At 33.5% G+C, this 20,009-nt stretch overlaps 2 protein-coding genes across 3 annotated transcripts; one reads left to right on the top strand and one right to left on the bottom strand.

The window, feature by feature from the left end:
* The first annotated feature begins 28 nt into the window (after positions 1-28).
* On the top strand, positions 29-8,718 carry LOC110994622 (toll-like receptor Tollo). 2 transcript variants are annotated; one of them, XM_022261434.2, is made up of 8 exons: positions 29-148; positions 588-718; positions 1,386-1,528; positions 1,794-1,959; positions 2,427-3,776; positions 3,849-3,982; positions 4,953-5,080; positions 7,296-8,718. In XM_022261434.2, exons 1-8 carry the CDS (start codon positions 132-134, stop codon positions 7,507-7,509), a joined length of 2,283 nt encoding a protein of 760 aa, XP_022117126.2. In that variant the 5' UTR covers positions 29-131; the 3' UTR covers positions 7,510-8,718. The 2 variants fall into 2 exon arrangements, with proteins under 2 accessions (XP_022117126.2, XP_045487313.1); XM_045631357.1 differs by lacking the exon at positions 7,296-8,718 and having other exon boundaries at positions 35-148; positions 2,427-3,772.
* On the bottom strand, positions 8,228-15,599 carry LOC110995714 (dynein axonemal intermediate chain 7). The gene is made up of 13 exons (XM_045631508.1): positions 15,539-15,599; positions 15,369-15,435; positions 15,130-15,233; positions 14,301-14,392; positions 13,754-13,887; positions 13,132-13,184; positions 12,679-12,813; positions 12,129-12,203; positions 11,373-11,572; positions 10,697-10,863; positions 9,919-10,054; positions 9,218-9,318; positions 8,228-8,247 (listed from the first exon to the last, which is right to left on the bottom strand). The coding sequence occupies exons 4-13, from the start codon at positions 14,372-14,374 to the stop codon at positions 8,228-8,230; spliced, it is 1,095 nt and encodes a 364-aa protein (XP_045487464.1). The 5' UTR covers positions 14,375-14,392; positions 15,130-15,233; positions 15,369-15,435; positions 15,539-15,599.
* Between the last annotated feature and the right edge of the window lie 4,410 nt (positions 15,600-20,009).

Here is a 20,009-nt window from a genome sequence, read left to right as displayed (position 1 = left end):
GAGATAACATAATCAATAATTTGTTTTCAGATATAGTGGACCGTGTGTTAAGAAGGATATCTGTCTCAGTTTGTGTTTTTAAAACATAAAATGTGTGAGCCGTTTCGCTCAAGGTTTCATATGGACTCAAAATGATTTTAAAGATTTCGTAAGTGATTTTATAACTAAAATAAACATATATATAAACGTATATAAATGTGGCTCGCTAAATCTTAGAAATTCAAATGTTTTGATTGATTGATTTGATTGGTTTACCTACAATATAATGTTCTATGTAACAACTTGAACGCCAGTCGATATGGAGATTACACTTTGTTATTTATTATTTATTATGCTTACTATATATATATATGATATATATATGAGTACATAAAACACCAAAATCTACTCAGGGGTTTAACCTTGGTGCCTGAAGAGCTACACAACAGTACCAATTTTAATTTCCTTATAAACTTAAGAGAAATACAATTTGTATAAAAAAAGTAACGAAAATAAATGTTTTATTCCATATAGAAAATATTACATTTTTTTTTTTAATTTTCGGATGTTATTGTAAGACATCATTTAATTATCATTTTAATTTTCAGTATAATCTACATATTTCATTTAGGTTTATCACAAGGCACCCGCCTAAATCCCAAAGAATCGCTCTGTCTTACCGGGTATATGACCAACTTGCAGTCCTGGGTCACCAAGGATGGCGAATTGACCGTCAATGGTATGAAAAACAAGCAATTAGACTGTAGGCATTATAAATGTGATTTTAATTTTTTGTAGTATTAAGAAAAATTAGGGGTGTGGGGGTGTGGGGGTTTATATGTATATAAATGTGGTATATATATTCTCTTTGGTTTATTGGAGTTTTCAATAAGATAAAACTACTATTTATTGGAGGAATGGACTTAAATCTACCAACTACACGCCGAAGTTAACTAGGCACCTCGCTGTAATGACGTCATAGTGTCCTAACTCCATTAGTACATTCCCAGTGCCAGTTCCAGTTGAATTGTGCGCGTAGTAGGTACATTACGTAATTTAATAAAGTTAGGTGTTATTTACTCTACATATGAGTACACTTTGGTTAGTCATCATAAAAACATCAGTGGCACTACAAGTTTAGGGCTAGGCCTCAGATTTCTGTATCATTTTCATGATCATTTGTCAATCTAATAGGCAAGTAGGTGATCAGCCTTCTGTGCCTGACGCACGCCGTCGACTTTTTGGGTCTAAAAGCCATAGAAAGACATAGAAAGTCCATTGGTGCACAGCCGGGTCCGAACCTACGAACCCAGGCATCATACGCTAAAGCCACTGCTGCCAACAGTGCTACGTTAATTGTAGTAAGATTAAAATGAAAATACAATTTTCTTTTGACTACATTTAAGGCTCACATACGGTAGATCTATCATACGTACAAAATGTTGCATCTGTCATGGAGGAATATTTGGAGAACTCGAGCCAACGTAAACATGTGGAAACGATAAAATATCTGAGTATAGCCAAAGCTAATTTACAACGAGTTCCAGCGGTGAGTAAGAACTGAACGAATTCTTATTGGAGTTGTTTAGTAAATGCGTTATTTATTTTATTTTCTTTATAGAACAAGGGGCAGACGGGCAGGAGGCTCATCTGATGTTAAGTGATACCGCCGCCCATGGACTCTCCATGCCAGAGGGCTCGCGAGTGCGTTGCCGGCCAGAAGAATTGATTATATTAATATGAGAGACAGAAAACTTTACACGGTGCCTTAAAAAACGATTCAATTTTAAATGTATTAAAAAAAAACATTTTAGATATTTACCTTCCGCGGTAACTTAGAAAAATCCCTATCGGAGACTTTAGAATACGTCACGTTCTATGGAAATGTATTTGGGAGAATTCGGGAGACCGGGGCTTACGAGTCGTCTATTAACGCTACAAATGCAAAGCAATTGTCTCCGGGACCAGCCAGTAATGCAAGTACGTTTTTGTTTTATATAACAGAAGACCATCTGGTGTTAGATGATACCGCCGCCCATGGACCCATTGCCCATCAGGCTCTTATCCTGAAGGACCCTAAGATGACTTCGTTACTCTTAGTAGTCTTTATTCTATATTGTGTATCTAGATAGCAGAGTTGGCTTAGTTGCATCTTTGACGTAGTAGGTTCGATCCCCGGCTGCACACTGATGGATACATCTATGTGCACATTTAACATTTACGCGAACGTGGGAACTAAAACTGTCATTCAACAGAACAGGGAGCAAACGGCGGCTCTGTTGATTTTAAGTGAAACCATCGTCCACTGATAGAATGTTCGCTAGTCCGTGGCCGGCCTTTAAAGTAATCTAGGACAAGTTGTTTACCGTAACTGAGATCTATAAATATCACCCAAACCATACAATACATCAGAATCTTATAACTCACGGATTCTACTTTTATTTAAGGAAAAGAATCATGGTCCTTCGGTCTAAGGAACGTCACATTTAAGAGATTACGGCAATTGGATCTACGAGCATGTAAAATTGATACCCTGGACGCGATCATATTCATGGGAATGCCATCCTTAACTCATTTGTATTTAGGAGAAAATAAGATTACGTTTATTGATGCAAATGCGTTTGGTGGCCTCAGTAGTATAATTCATATTGATCTAAGTAGAAATACATATTTCGATAAGAATGATCCAGTGAAAGCTCTTACATTTGAATCTATGGATACTTTTGCTCAATTAAACCTGATATCACTAGATTTTTCATTTACTCCTTTGAGCACAAGACATATTCCTCTATTAAGTCGACTTGGTAATAAATTGGAGAGTTTATCCATATGCTATACAGAAATATTCAAACTGCGGCCAAATACATTCGGTAGTTCACCACTGAAATATTTAGATATATCGGGCAATAGTGACGTCATATCTGATAATGGAACTCTAAGAGGATTAGAAGATTCACTAAGAGTGCTATATGCACATTCAACTCTTTTAAAATCACTGCACGTGTTCAAAGGTTTTAAAAAATTGGAAATTCTGAAAGTTTCGCACAACGAAATAACCGAGATCCCAAAAACCACGATGGAGACATTGGAAAATTTGCAAGTACTAGATCTGGGGCATAATAGGATTTCCGTTTGGTTTTCGCCTGTCATTTCAAGTATCCCTCGCTTAAAACTCCTGTCTTTGGTAGAAAATAATTTGAACATGATATCTGATCTAATGATATCCGATATAAGCCACATAAAGTACCTGTCTTTATCCAGAAACTCGATGATTTGTCATTGCATTACAAGAGAGATATATGAGATTGGGTATCAAAATGAATTGAAAACGACGCCGACGCTGCTTGAGCAAATTACGAATGAAAATAACATTTTCCACATAGGCTATTTAGAATACAACAACATAATCACGAATAGAAATAATCTAACATCAGCCTGCCTTAAAATGGATGACGAAGACACCATGTCAAATTGTTTCAAGGGGGTTCCGATTAATGGTAGCGGAAATTACTTATTTTTGGATTACAATGAAGACACATATAGCTGTTTATCGTTTCATACGGGAATCAAAATGTTTTTGAATGAAGTACCTACGTGTACAGAGGACATGAGAGACATGCCCGATGATTTGACTGTGGCAACTCAAAGCAATCTCATGCTTCTCTTAATATTATTAGCAATCCTACCTATTTTAGTATTCATCTATACATTCAAACGGAATTTTAGGTACTTCTTGATAACAATGAGGAATTCGGCCATGTTGAGTTTAATCAGTGACAAGGATGTTAATTATGTCGGTGAGAATTATACTATTAATTAATATACGTAATTAGAATTATAACTGTATAAATGATTTGTAATTTCTTCAGATAACAAACTATTCAATTACGATGTATTTGTGTCGTATTGCAATGAAGACAGGGCCTGGGTTCTGGACCAATTGCTGCCTCACGTGGAGATTGACTGCAATATAAGCGTGTGTTTACATGAGAGAGATTTTCAGGTATCTTCTATGTAATTCACTACAGAGTTTTGCTTCAGGAAAATTACTCACTTGTTGTTATTGTTGTCACATTTAAAAAAAAGTAGTTGATCGACCTTCCGCGCTTTTTAAACACTCGTTTTTACAACAAGCCCCCAAGAACTAAATAAATACAAAGCTCTCTTTAAACGAAAATTAATCAATAAAGCTTTTTATGAATTTGACGAATATTTAAATGATCACATTCCCAGGGATTGATTCGCTCCAGTTCAATCAAATAGGCGATTAAAAAAAGTGGAAGAAAGTTTCTTGCGTCTGCTTGTTGCCCCTTGACTTGCTAAACTACTAAATTTACTAACAGTTTTCCTACTACCTTTTTACTTACCACTTTTCTTACGTTCATAAGTTATCTATATGTATAAAATTAAATTGACTTTGACGAAAATTAAAAAGAAAGTAAGTGCGTAACTATGTCTAGACATATCTGTGTCTGTATCAGTCATATTTTTACCGCACCTAGTTAATCTCTGGTTAAACGCAAAACTGTACGTTGTCTTAGCTATAGAAGAGTTAGACGGATCTGATAAATAAGAGAGACAACCAAGAAACTAGAATAGATTGCGAAAAACTTTAACGATCTTTTGTTAGGCCTTCTTGTTTATTTTTATTTGAAATAATTCTCTCATTTGTTATTAATTGTATAAATATATATAATTTTTTTATAATCTTAATTGATTTCTTGAAACCTTTTCAAGCAGATCCTTAAATACAAGAATAAAAGGTAACCTGTAAGGGTTATTGTCAACCGCTTTGTATGTTGATTTTCTTTTTTAAAGGAGTACCGAGAGTTTTTTATGCTGGCTTTTTCTCTCGACCTCTGTCTTCTTTGGCGATGAGTATTGTTTTATTTCTACGAATTCCTCGAACTAAATTGGCCGTTTGAGAATTAAACATAGAACATTCTCCATATTGAACTTGCTGTTTCTTTCAGGTGGGACTCTCAATATTAGAGAACATAGTATCATGTATGGATAAATCCAAGTCTATTATGTTAATTATATCTAGACGATTTCTACTCAGCCAGTGGTGTCAATTTGAAATGCACTTGGCTCAGCATAGGTAAGTATCGTGTGACTATTTGTTTTTATAGTTCAAGTAGGTTTCTGTGTCTGACATGCCACCAAGTAAAGCGGACATAAGTTAGCGTTTAATTTTTAACGCCATAAACTTTTAATTTAGTTAAATGTAGTAAAGAGCGTACCAATTCTTAAAAGGACGTCGGGAGCCCTCTGGCATTGAGAGTGTTCATGGGCGGCGGTATCACTTAACATCAGGTGAGCCTCCTGCCCGTTTGCCCCCTGTTCTATATAAAGAAATATGTTATAATTGTTCAAAGCATTTCAAAGCAAAGCAAGCAAAAAGTTCCTTTATTTTCGATTCACATTCTATAATACTATTATTACTAGATGGATATTCGTACGTCAAAAATGTATTGGATTTCAATATATGGTAGTCATAGTCCGTCCTAAGTCTTGTTTTCAAATCTTATCTTTCAATAAAAGAAAAAGAGAATCTTACCCTTCTAAATTTTGATTACCACAATAATTCAAATACATAGAATTCTCCATTTTTCCAATTCAGAAGATGAATATGTGTAATGTCTATGTTAAATATTTATAAGATATTGTTTTATGTACTAATAACTACTTAAATGATTATAACAGATATGAATATTTACGAATAGAATAAAGGAGCTGAATAGGCCGAATACCGGATAGTAGCCGAATATTCGTTGCAAGTCTAAAAACATTAACATGTCAAATTTACAAGACTAGCCGCCCACACGGAACCCCGGTGTGCAATAGTGTTTCTTTTCTTTTCTTTATTCGGAAGTCAATTACGCTATCTCAGTGCTGAATCAGGGTTAGATTTCATTTTGGAATATCATTTTAATAACAAAAAATATAATATATTAGTTATTTTGTTGACCATGACCTCAGAATTCTAAATACAATTGAATTTAATTATTTATGAATGAATATAGTTATTATAATAACATCTACATATTTATTACTTATTTAACATTAAAATAACATTACCTTAATTTATTGTGTTTGCCCGATTACTTTCCGAATACAATTATTATCGCCCTTTTTATTGACATAGCTTTTACACATTAAAAAAAACACTTTTTTACCGGATTGAAGCTACGTATTATTAAACATATAATGATTTACCATTCTGCATATAAATACAGATCATGTAACTTTTTTTACAGTTGTGGTACTTTTTGACATTCAACACCTTTTGTCTTCAGTCACTGTGACCACGCACGCTGTAACTTATAAGTTAAATTTAAAGGTTTAGTTTAGCTTCAATCAGGTAAAAATTGTTTTCTTCAAAGGTATCTCAAATCGTTAGTTTCTTGAGTTATATTTAAAATATAACAAATAATATAAAATGTTATTGAAAAAATAGACGTTTGGTCATATGATTTTGCTCTTTTATAAATAATTCTTTGTACGCCAAATATCAGGTTACATTATTTGACATTGCTAACCTTCTAAATTTGTTAATTAATTCAGAAGACAGCAACTAATTAGAATTTCCAATATAATTAGCTCTACACACCCACTGTTACAATATAAAATTAAAAATGTTAAAGGACTGGCTTCTAACACTTGAGTTTGTTATGGCTGGGAATCCTGACACAGTATTTTTCTTAATATGGTTCCCAAATGGTAAATATTATAATGCCCTGTTATAGCGAATAAACACATTTTTTAAATTCATTTAATTCGCATGTTTTTGTATATGGGGCCGTGAAAGTATTACGCATATGCATAGTGCATAATATTCTTTCATGTTTCTTTCATAATATTCTTACTGATTTCATTTTTAAATTGGTGATTACGTCAACAGTAATTATTTACTTTTTACACATATCATCCATACATTGTCTATGTTTAATATCAAAATGAAAATCATATTAATTTTATACTAATAGCGCCATCTATGTGTCAGCCTACGAACTTTATAGCCCACCGTTTAATACTCAGGTTATGATAGTGGTAGCTTAACTACTAGAAGTAACGTGTAAATGAAGAACAGTTCCGTCATATTTTTACGTAACGTGCACCATTAACGTTTCAACATAATGTTATACGACATATTGTTTGAACATTAACATCAGAAGTTAACTAAATATTACCAATTTGACTATCCAATACAACATATTTTTTTAGTTCGAATCTGTATTTTCTGGAACAACAAAAGCTTAGGAGATTGAGACACATCGATTGCGGAGAGTTGTAAACAAATATATTATTTGCAGACTGTTAGAGACGAGAAGAGAAGATCTAATTCTAATTCTGATAGAAGAAATTCCACGTCGCCTACGCCCAAATACACTGCACTACCTCATGCTGACTAAGACCTACATCGTCTGGCCGAAAGAAGAATCAGAGAAGAAGGAGTTTTGGAAGAGAATGAAGAAGTCTCTAGTCACACAGAAGTTGAAAAACGTTGAGAATGATTCTTTAGCTTAAGTATATTTGGGATATAAGACAGTAATTTAGTTTATAGTTCCGATCGCTTGATGCTGGATAGTTTGGCGTAGTGGAATAGGTGCAATGCCCACACTTTAGTGGTAAGTTCTTAAAGAGGTAATATTTTTTTATAACACAGGGGGCAAACGGGCAGGAGGCTCACCTGATGTTAAGTGATATCGCCGCCCATGGACACTCTCAATGCCAGAGGGCTCGCGAGTGCGTTGCCGGCGTTTTAATTATACCGGTTATGATCAATACATTCTGGAGCTGTCATGTGATATGACATTTTATCATATATCAACTTTTTATAGATGCTTTTAGTTTAGGCAGGGCCGGCCGGATTCAGGGTCGGGCCCAAAAGAGAAGACAATAGAAAATGTTTTAAATTCCAACTAGTTAACAACGTTTCTTTTGATTTACTTTTATTTAATACTAAAAAAATCTTAAGAGATTTCTTGAATGGAAAAACTCCACTGAAAAAAATGGATTTGGAAATAATTTGGAGCCTACACTCCTTTGTTACATAGAGGCATCCAGACCTCTAAATCTGGCCCTGAGTTTAGACAGAATATAACATTTTATTTAACAGTAAACACGGCCAATATTGATTGCATTTTGTAGAGATATTATTAAATTTATTTAAACTTACGAGCTGTCAAAATAATTCCTCCCTTCATTTGTTTTGGTTGAGGTGGCGTCGTCAGTAGATCCAAATTTAAAACGCCGTTGCAAATTCTGAAATTAATTAAAAATTAAGGTAAACTGCAAAGATATTCATAGATTTTATTAAAGTTCCTAGAAAAGTCTCCGAGGTTAGACAAAGTTAGAGGTTAGTAAAATTGTGGAAACACCACTGGTAGAGGGTTAATTATAAAATAAAATCTATGAGAGAATTTTTTTTTTTTATGATGTGACATAACTTAGAAAAAAAAACGAATAGCAATTTCAGTTTAACTTCTGAAACATTACTAAAAGATGTTTTTGTGCACCATCAGAGTAATCTCTCTATTAAAAATATCATATTTAATGGATGATGATTAAATTCTGTCACGATGTATAAAGTACAAACCTATACTTCCTCAAATTAATTTCGCCCGTTCTTGTACGCGTCATGCACGTCTTCAGGTATTTAGCAAAACGGACCTCTGTAAATATTAATCATACATACAATGTACATAATCTAATATAAAATTTATTTAAACTATATTTTCAATGTTGTTTTAGTTCTGTGCTAGCTGAGCGGTAGCACAGAATCTCCAACCCGACATCCTGATTTGATTTATTATTTTATTTATTAACAATAGCTTGCAAACAATCGGCATATTTACATGTACATGTACAAATGTCTTCTGATTGGTACAAGAAAAATAAAATACAAAAGACTTATAGGAAAACACAACATAAGTACCAGTACAGGGGCCCTAGAATTCTTTAAGTCTGGGCCTCAGATATAATTTTTAATATATAATATGATTTTTAATAGGCAAGAAGGTGGGTCTAAGACATGTTGGTTTCCTCAAGATTTTTCGTTCACCGTTTAGGTGAATGTTAAATGCGCACATAACATAATATAATAAAAAAAAAATCACATGTTTCAAACATGTGAATTTTTGTATGTACAGAAATACAAATATCAGCTATTGTAGTGGTGTTTCAAAGTATATTTATTTGTTTCCTTAAAAATAATATAAATAAATTAACATACCGTTTTGTTCCCCGATATATGTTCTTGGGTCCGGCAAGAATGGTGGCTCAGCCATATTCAAATTATCCAATTCTTCCTTCTCTTTTTCATTTTTTGTGTAACTAATAACAATATATTATGACATTTATAACTTCAAAGAGTCATTATTTAGTCCAAAATATATTTTCATATATCATCTCTCGTATATGTATTATGTATATACATATATATGTCTTATTTAATGAACTTACGCTCAATACACAATTAACAAAAAAAAACTAAGATAAATAACGAGGGGCAGACGGGCAGGAGGCTTATCTTGATGCTAAGTGATACCGCCGCCTAGCGAAACCATATGGCACTCCAACGACGATGGGTTGTTTGATAACACTGGTGAAGCTTCTGTCATAGGTAATGTTCACCAGATTGGGTCATCACTACCCGCAAAAGGTACAATATAAGTTTCTTTATAAAATAATTATTCCAGTCGAAGTAACAACGGATTATCTCAAGACAGATGTTATGTGCTAATAAGTTTAAATGTTCTAGCGCCGGGTACTCCCTGGTATTAGACGTCAGTATTGGGCTTCCGTACACGCTAACGATCTACTTCGAAATTTCGTACAAAAACTGTTGAATATTGAATTAAAATCGCTATTGAAGTTTCAAACAGTTGCCTTGTGAGTCTTAAAATTTGTCAGGAATACGTGTTGAGTACTTACGGATTCGCTTTCAAAAACTTCTCAACTTCTGTTATTTTCTCTTTGATATCTTTGTAAAATGCTGTTCTAATAACATCCTGGTCTTTCTTGATTTTGTATGTTTCTGTATGCTCTTTTACGTTAAATATGAATAGATCTAAAACAATTTGTATAATGAAATCATTGTAAACGTTCAAAATAAATTTAAAATTAAGAAATTCTGCTTCTGCTCCAATTACACTAAATTTAATACGATTGGCTAACTCCTTAACCTTAGAGAGGGTAACCTCTTTTAAAAATATTCTACATAAACACTTTTTAACCTATCTTGCTCAATCATGACTTTTGCTATTCAAGTATTTTCTAATTCTTTCGTATTGGATTTTTAACTGAGATTCAGAAACCGTAACATTACCTTGTTTATTATGTTTTCTTTGATTTTAATTGGTAATTCTATACTTGTCAGTGTAACATGTAATTTTATTGCTTTAGTGTTAATTTGGTTATGCACTACTTTGCACCACACACGCAAGAGATCGCTTATTAGCGATAAGCCCGCCGGTATATCCTTATCAACGTGTCTTCTTTATATAATAAAGATTTAACTAATCAAAATGAATATATAAATTATTAAAATAACAAACATTAACTGTCTATGGCTTCCGAACAGAATACATTTTCAAAAGAACTGAATCTTAGCCCTCACGGGGTTTTGTAAACAAACAATTTAGTAACGCCTACCTAATCTAAAAGTAAAATGTTATAACAACTGAACAAAGAAGTGTATTAAAAATCATACCTTCATATCTATTAGGCATCTCAGCCGCTAAAGCAAAAGATCTAGAACTTTCACTTAAAAGATCTACCATAGACCGGGCTGCACGCACGCACACATTGGAACCGTCTATAATCTTTGGCAACTTGACTCCTACACGTATCGCGGGAAATGTCAACTCAACTGGTTCTCTAAAATATTAATTATTATATATTAATTTAAAAAGTATGTTATATTATATTAAATTTTTAACTAATCTCTCTTTTCATCATAGCGAAAACCCAATTTATTAGAGGAAGACAAAATATCCTTTCGTATGTGGAAAGCATGTGACGTATTTAACCTTTTTCTGATCTAGGTCTCAGATTTCTGTATATAATTCTTGAATTCTAATAGGCAAATAGGTAATACTCCTTCTGTGCCTACCCCATCAATATTTGATTCCGAGGCATAACTGTTTCCTCAGGATGTTTTTCGTACGAGCGAGTGTTCAATTTGCATATAGGTAGTAAGTAAATTGGTTCGATGTTACGCGATTTCAGTCCCTGTCCTTTTAATGGGTTCGTATAACCGCGTTATGCGAGCATACTCCTCCAACACGTTGCTGTACGGAGCCAATCTACCGTGTTATGGAAGGGATGACTGTAATATATTTGGTGAACAATACATGATAAAGCTTTTATGGATGTAGAAAACATACGGATCAGGTTCCACTGGTTTCCGTTTCCTGGTAGGCAAGGGTATGGCAACCCAAATATTTAGCATTAGGCCATTGAACTCTCTTCCATACGTTGCTAGCTGTATGGAGTCCCAGACCAAACAGTGTTCCAAATCCCGTAGGAGGGAATAGGAAGCGCATTGGATAGCTTGGGATAGTTGTTCACGAAGGGCTATTCGCACCTGAATTTGATATTAATATGGTTACAATGTGATTAAAGTGCGATTCTCCGGACGCTGGGCGTTCGAATTGGAAAGATTGTAACCTAACCTAACCTAACCTAACCTAGTAGGATTGAAAAAATAATCGACGATTCAGAAGCACAAAGTATCTTACAGGCATCAGAAAGTCAAAAGTCAAAAATCATTTATTCATATTGGTAACAAAATGTACACTTATCACAACGTCACAAAAAAATGCTTCTTATTTTATATTTATTGCCAGTTTTTAAATCAACTCTCCGCCACTCTTTTTAAGTCTGCGACACCAGATTCGACGTCGAATGGAATAGTTCCATCAAATTAAAGTATTGAATATATCTAAAATAAAGTATTTTCTATAAATAAATTAATAAGAATACTAATCACTCTCTTGGCCATAACACCATTGATTTTTTTAAATAGAACGGGGGACAGACGAATAGGAGTCTTACTTGATGTCCAGCGCCAATGGACACTCAATGCTCGAGGGTTCCGTTCAAATCTGCTAAAGCTATATAATATATAATAAACTATGTACCTCATTATAAGACTGCGCTTGTAGTGCCGTATATTGACGAGAGTTTGCCACAATCTCTTCCAGCATCGCCAGCATCTGAGATAAAAATAATGTTAGGGTTTTTCCCAGTTAAGATATTTAGTTCGGTTCGACCAAACAGCTTGGAATACGAGTAGAGACTGGCGACTAACATATAGCCTAATTCTAAAGCTCTATTAGTCTTTTTCAACATTTAATATAAGCAGCGAACTGCAGGCGCACCCGTATAGCTTCTAGTTTATCTGAGGGTGCTCCTCATCACTGATACTCTGTTACTTCCAGAAGTGACAGCGATCTCCATTTTAAGAATTGATACATCCCCTCTTTTCTTCAAGGACCCTAAGTAGAATTGGTTCAAAAATACTTTAGTGAGCAGCTGGTTCCACATGGTGTGCCTCACCATGAACCTTAAATAAGCGATCTACGTTGTCCTTATCACACACACACACACACACTTAAAGATATAAAAACTCAACAAAACATTACTGAACTAATTGAGGATTATAGAACGTTTATTGATAACGTTTGTTACCGGTAGCGCATCCCTGCATCTGATCTCCAACTCATTATCATCACAGGCTGCCTTCTGCCATAGATGGAGGTACGTATTCATTTGCGTCACAACCCTCGGATCTGGAAGACCGTCACAACGGAGGTATTGTTGCCACTGGAATTAAATATAACTCTCAGTATCTTACATATTATATTATAGGGTTATACGTGTTCCTCGCAGTTCACCAAGGTATTCAAACCAAGGGACTCAACGTTAAAAACCACTCAACTGCTCAATAGTCGCGACTTTGTAGAATAAAGTGATTTGAATTTACTTTCTTTATATTACTGACAGTTAATATCCTTAAAACTATCGGATTACAAAACCTGGAGGCGAAAATGTTGAATGTACGACTTAAAAAATGTTTTAAGCAAAGAACATAACTATAGTTTCGTATAAAATAATGAGATTAAATCGTGTTTAAATTCTCACCTCTGCTTCTAGTTGTTTTTTTCTGGCATAATCAATTTTCTGTTTTTCAAATTCTGAAAATATATATTTTACATGTAGCACGTATCAACCCAATTGGCCAGATCATTTCTTGGTCTAATACACTGATCTTTAGGCAAGGATATTTTTTGTATACAATCATGGTTTCGTTAGGATTAAAATTTGGACCACCAAGCCACCTTGACGTAATAAACGTCGTATTTGTATTTAAATAAATGAGCAGAAACTTAATAAAAAAACAACCGTTCAAAAGACATGTTGCTTGAAAGAGTACCGAGAGTTTTTTACGCCGGCTTTTTCTCTCGGCCTACACCCTCTGTCTTCTTTGCCCATGAGTAGAGATGCCTACAGGTTCAAATTTAATGACGTGGAATAAATGATACCTGTCTTTCCTATGTTCCATAATAAACATATTTTTATTTATTTTTTTTACTTTACATGAAAACAATCTAGCCTATATAATAATTATGGCTATTACGTAATATTATGCCGATTTAATTTTCTACAATACTAATAAAAAGCTTAAACAAATGTTCATTCGTTTTCGTTTTGACATACTGTCAATCTAACAAACATAATTATTTTTAGTTATGGAAGAACTTACTATGAAACAAAACGCACGTCTTTGCCAATAAATCTCTTCTTATCTCCATCTCGGCATTGTCTTTTGCCATCAATTCTGCTCTTTCTCGCGCCAGGGCTAGTCTTTTCTCCTTCGCTCCAGCTAAAATAGCTTGTCTGCAATGTTATTTAAATTCTACTGAGTGACTTTTTACCGGAAACAATTCAACTTTATCAACTAAAATCAAGGCATTCTAAGTAATCTACTGATCTATTATTAGCCACGAATGAGTTATATGAATCATCGTATAGGTAATAACACACGTGCCACCACGATGTTATATAGTTTATATTAAAATCCATGCATTTTTATTCATAGGTGCCACTTTTATTATTAATTACCTACTTAAAATTAATTATAGTAATCAAATTATGATGAATCAGGTTTATAGTAGTTACATTGATATGCTGCGGTTTGAGATGGCCTTAAGAGGATTCGGACTATTAAAAAATAAAACCTAGTGAAGTAAAGGACAAGGTTAACAAACAAAGGCTTTTTTGTTTTAAGTCTACAATCCAACAAAACTAACTTTTCTGCTTCTTTCTCCGCTCTCCATTCTTCTATACGCTGCTGAAGCCATGCGTCCCTCTCCTTCTTATTCATACTTTTCCAATTTTTGGGCTGTCAAGCAACCTTTCTTTACACTTTTCAATACCCTTCTATTTTTACTTTTTATTTGGAGGTAAATAATAAAAATAAAGTAATTTTATTCCGATTTTAACGACTCATAACGACTCAGTACCAGGTTGTAGAACCACAGATAATTTGTTTTAATAACTTATGTTTATTCTTATATAATTTACACACGTAATGCTTTTTCAAGGCGTTTGATTAAAAAATAAATTTGGCTCAAAGCGTTGCTATGGTAAACAAAACAATTCTTCCTGATATTTTATTAACATTATCCACAATAAAAACGAGTTCACTCGACATGAACACCGAACGTGCATGGGTTGTATTTATTATGTCAACGTATATATATAAGTATATATCATATTGAAGTTTTTAAGGCGTAATATTGAGTTGAATATAATTAACTTCTAGTTTAGGTTTGCATTTTAATAAATCAATGAAATTGCTGAGTCTATTTTGATGAAAACCTTTGGATAGTATAGTTCATTGTTCACAATTGACAGGCACCTATGCGTCATAAACATAAAATTAAAGTTTTATATAAGTAGTATTTAGGTGTCTGCGCAAAAATGGATGAACCTTACAAGAGATCCTAATGGAGTGTTCAAGAGGAGACCCTACATACAAAGAAGCTTTATATATATGTGTAATACTTGAATAAATATTTCGAAGTTTATTAAGGTATATTCATTCACGATTGGCCTTATATTCTTTAAATACAGTACCTTTTCAAAGGCGGGAATTTCTTCCACTTCCTTTCCTTTCTTTCCCTTTTTGCCTTTCTTCTTTTTCGTTTCAACTTCCTCCTCTTCAACTTTCTGCTGTTCTTCTGTATTATCAAAATAAATTTAATTCATAGGTGAGTATAGAATTACTAAAACAAATATAACGTTGCCTACTCAGGTACAATTGCCTTGACCAATGCTTTCATTAAATAATGATATTAATTTTAAGTTTTACCTACCCCCAACTAAAGATTCCTCAGACCACTGGAACTGTTCACTGCTTGTTTTTCGAACCACTTCGACCACCTATAATGTTTTTCTTTATTAGTATCAAATTCATTCACAGATAGAACAATAAATAAAAAAATATTTAGATTATTTTGCTAAATAATCAAACTCATTGTCTTACTTCTTCCGCCTTCTTTTTGCCCTTCTTCTTCTTCGGCTTGATCTCTGAAAATAAAGTGACAATCGATAAATAGTAGATACAATTTTTTTAACTTTGTCTCAATGAATAATTTAACAAATATAACCAAATATTATGATTATTAAGGTAATATTTGGAACAACAAAAACCAAATAATTAAGCAATTTAAAGTCACTCAAAGAGTTTTTATTTCCTCTAAGTCATAACGTTGACGGTAACTAAGATATATTGATCAAACAGTATTGTGTGTCGTATAAGACCGATGACGAAGCTATTCTATAGATTGAGGTTTCTGAGGACAAATCTGAAAAGGGTGCACATGATTCACTGTCGGTACTTAACTGACCTTTCTTATTTGAGTGAACTGACAAAAGTGTTATTATCTGTTAGTGCCTATAGTAATTCATATTTTTTTAGTGTTTTTCGTAATTATTTGCTTTTTGCATGTTTGTTTTTTGTTTCGTATATAAATTTTTTTTCATTTGTTATGCATTGTGTTTTCATTATAAATTAATAAATCAATGAATTGTGTATTTATTCGTATAAGTAACTGAAGTTAAATTTCATCATTAGACGTAAAGAGACTGAATGCAACTGTCTGAGTAACGGGGAGTTTATTGCCAGTTCTTCTCGTCCTTTCTACGCATTCATTAGAAGCATTTTATATGTATTGTGTGTGTATGTATATGTATATGTATTATGATTTATTGACGTTCATAAGTGTACATTGTGTTACCTAAATTAATAAATGATTTTGACTTTTAATGAACATTCAACCGGTTCCACCTTGACATCTGGCTTCCATGACAGAGCATTTTTTTTAAGACACTTCTATTCGCCAAAAGTTAATGAACAACCAATGAACGCCAACTACCATTTTATTCCGAAACTTTACTTAACTTAGGGGCCTTCAAAAGAAGAACGTTATACATAGCTTAAATATAAATTATAGTTTAATTATAAAATTTTAATAGCATCGCTTTTTAAAAAGTATTAGAGTATAATTTAAGGAAACATTTACAGTCGAGACTTAGCACGACTTATGACAGCCCCTTTATGACAGACATTAAGGGAGCTTAAAAAGGAATTTCGAAGTTTCTCTCTAATAAGGAAGATTATTTATATTGCCATAAAAAAAGGAAGATTAGCGAGAATATCTTGCAATGTATATAACATATTTAACTTTAAAGGCTTTTTTATCAAACCACGAAAGTAGAATCATGAATAAATCTGCTCTCGAAGCACCATATGTACCTAAGCTAAAAAATATTTTTTTATATAGGAATCCATATAGGACTCCCAATCCGGGTAGTGGCCGACTGGAAAAGGCTTCCGGAAAGTGTAATCAGTGCACCATCATTGAACTCTTTTAAAATAGATTGGATATTTTCTCCAAATCTCAAAATACGCGCGCATCTTATTAAGCTAGTGTGTTTAAATACATAATAATAATAATAATAATCCGCTGTGAGCATCACTTGCGAAACATCATTCCATGAATTGCACATGAACAATTTCACCTTGCCAATCGGCATATTAATATATCTTTCTAAGATATTGTTGGAGCATGAAAAATGTCAAAGTCTGAGAGCTGACAATGAAATTCCGTGAGGCTCATAAATTTTCTAGGAAACGATGTATTGATATGCGAAACATACCCTCAACAACAGGAGGCAGGCTCTCAAACGAAGCGCTGGTGTATGAAGTATCTGTGTACTGAACTTCTTCCGGTTCCGGCTCGAGTTCCGTCGTGAGCACAAGTTCCTCTTGAACTTCGACATCTGGAAAAATTGCAGTGAAAGGTGTTGCAAAACTGGTTACAAACCGTAGTAGTACACACGATAAATGAATGCTACGTTCCGAATTAATTCGAACGCGTGATTTACTTTAAAATATCGAAGTATAATTCAGTGGATCTTCGACATTCTATTTCTGCACCAATTCGACTCAGGGTCCTTCAAAAAGGACCCAATTCTTAAAAGGCCGGCACCGCACTCACAACCCCTTTGGCATTCGTGTCCACACATGCCAAAATACGTAATTATTGAAACAGTATGCAATCCCTTCAAGAAAGTGTTTAATAAAAAATCCATCTTTTTTTTTTTATTTATATTTGTTTAACTTTAACATTTTATTTTATCAGCCTACTGTACACACGTCATCGATTTTTGGGTCAGGAAGCAATCGTGGTTGTGTGTTCATGGGTTAAACCTTTGATCAAATAAGGCTTTGACTAATAATTATATTAGATGATTAATGGTTGTTAATATAACAGAATATAACAGTACCTTGTGGTGGTGGTTCACCCTGAAAAATAAATAGTTTTAAAACAAATTTATTTCATAATTGATCATTTAATAACTATCCTACCTTTTTCTTATCTTTCTTTCCCATTATTTACGAAAAAATGTTTACAATATAAGTAATACCAAAAAATGTCAAAAACGTCATGACAAAACCAAATAAAATTAAAAGCCTAGAGACAAGATGTATAATTGACATACATCTTTACATATACTGTATATGTCATCCTATAAGGTTATATAACAAAATAACAAAAAAAAATCAATAAGTTACCTTAAAATATAATAATTGAAATATATTATTAAAAGGAATCCCTTTAGGCAAAGTTCTGAAGACACTGGCAGCGTTCCCCCTTTGAATAGCTAGATTAATTCTTTCTCGGAGGCTCTTTGGTCTTCTGTGATATCGACGAACCTTTTAACTATTTAACTTACATATCTGTGGTGTGAAGAAAATTTTGACATTGATGACACTTTAAAACATCAATTTTTAGCAACATAGGCATTACTTACTTCATAAAATATGATTAAAACGCAATAAATAGCAGTAGCTATATATACAACAACAAATTGTGGTTGATATTAAAACCATATTGAAAGAAGATAATTGAAATTGAAAATTTAAGTAGAAATGAAGCTAGAGTTGGACTCATCCAAAAAGCGCCTCTAATGTTGAGAAGGCATTTTTTATAACAGAAGGATCATCTGGTGCAGTGTCGTAGCAAAGGGGGCGACCGGGGGACCGGGGACACCGGCTCACCTTTTTTGGGGCGACACCCATTCGGTCTCTTAACTTTCAGAGCAATGTACAAACAAAAAATCGCTAGCATAAAAATTTCTTTATCAGGGATTCCTCCACTAGCACTAGCTCAGCTCTATGTAGAATTCGGGGATTCCCGCAAAAGAGCCTGACACTGTCGTGGGGGATTACCTGTCCCATACTCGCGATCTTTTAATAAATGATCCATGACCTTTATTATATAAAATTTATTGCTTTTACTTTCCATGGGGTGACACTACCAACTTCCACCCAAGCCACCCAAGGTGGCTACGCCACTGATCTGATGTTAAGTGATACCGCTTCCTATGATCACGGACAAAGCCTGAAGGCTCGCTTGTGGGTTGCCGGCCTTCTAATAATTGGCACGCTCTTTCTTGAAGGCATTGTAAAGTTCCTCTTATTACGTATTTTGACATGACTCTGATGTTCTAAAAACTAACGCGACTTTTCTTTGATTATAGAAACTTTTTTACTTTTTATTTAATTTAAAGTTACTTCAATTATGACCTTTATACCATACGCTGTAAATTATTTTAAAATAAAAATTGTGTGCACCAGTTTTCCGTAATATATGCAGATTAACAAGTTAAACACATTACGGGTGCAGAGTAACCTTTGTTTTCAATGATGTTAAGGCTTTGATAAACTGATATAATTTAGAAAGGATTTTCCGAATTTATTCACTCTGATACCGAAAATCTTAATATTTAATATTGGCTATGAGGACAGTAAACTATTTATTATTTTAGAAGTAGTAAAAGAAATCGCGTTCATCAGATACTACACAAAAATGTGTATTTTTTTTTGGATAAAGGCACACAGGCCTATGAGACGCCCAAAAATGAAAGTCGTTTCAGCTCATGGGAACACATTTTAGGAGATGCGTTTTTGTTTTATATTGACGTTTTATCATGTCTGACAGAGTGGAAAGAGACAGTTGTATAGAAGGAATTATTCAAAACTTAGGAAAATTCAATTTATAACGCGTAAGTTTGAGTTCTATTGTCTCATTATCTTTTAACACATGTTAAAATTAACAAATAAAAATATACAAAGAAGTATGTTTTTTTTTAAATCCAGTGTATAATTTCAGTAAATAGTACTTTTAGAGAGATACGTAGATTTAATACACAACACACACACACCACGCTAAAAACTTTGTTGGTATGCAACAAAGTTTATATATACAAAATACATTTTTAAATTGATCCTATAATTTAAATAATATAGTCCAAGCAAGAGCGAAATCTATTCGTAATAAAGGTAGTACGCACTTAATTGTAAGCGGTAGTATGTATGAACCTAACCTTGTGTTCGCAACGACTCGTTCCGATGAATTTTGAAGCAGCCTTAAGCCTTGATTATGTAT

Source organism: Pieris rapae, chromosome 15 (genome assembly GCF_905147795.1).
Source record: "Pieris rapae chromosome 15, ilPieRapa1.1, whole genome shotgun sequence".
Classification (NCBI taxonomy): Eukaryota; Metazoa; Arthropoda; class Insecta; order Lepidoptera; family Pieridae; genus Pieris; species Pieris rapae.
This window is presented reverse-complemented; position numbering and strand designations above follow the sequence as displayed.

Excerpts from the sequence above, each read along its gene's own strand:
- LOC110994622 (XM_022261434.2), top strand. Across the intron at positions 1,960-2,426 it reads GGGACCAGCCAGTAATGCAA|GAAAAGAATCATGGTCCTTC; the intron begins GTACGTTTTTGT and ends CTTTTATTTAAG. Across the intron at positions 3,777-3,848 it reads CAAGGATGTTAATTATGTCG|ATAACAAACTATTCAATTAC; the intron begins GTGAGAATTATA and ends TAATTTCTTCAG.
- LOC110995714 (XM_045631508.1), bottom strand. The coding sequence starts at position 14,374 with ATGAATAAGAAGGAGAGGGACGCATGGCTTCAGCAGCGTATAGAAGAA. Across the intron at positions 12,204-12,678 it reads GATGCAGGGATGCGCTACCG|ATGCTGGCGATGCTGGAAGA; the intron begins GTAACAAACGTT and ends TTTTTATCTCAG. Across the intron at positions 11,573-12,128 it reads AAGCGCAGTCTTATAATGAG|GTGCGAATAGCCCTTCGTGA; the intron begins GTACATAGTTTA and ends TATCAAATTCAG.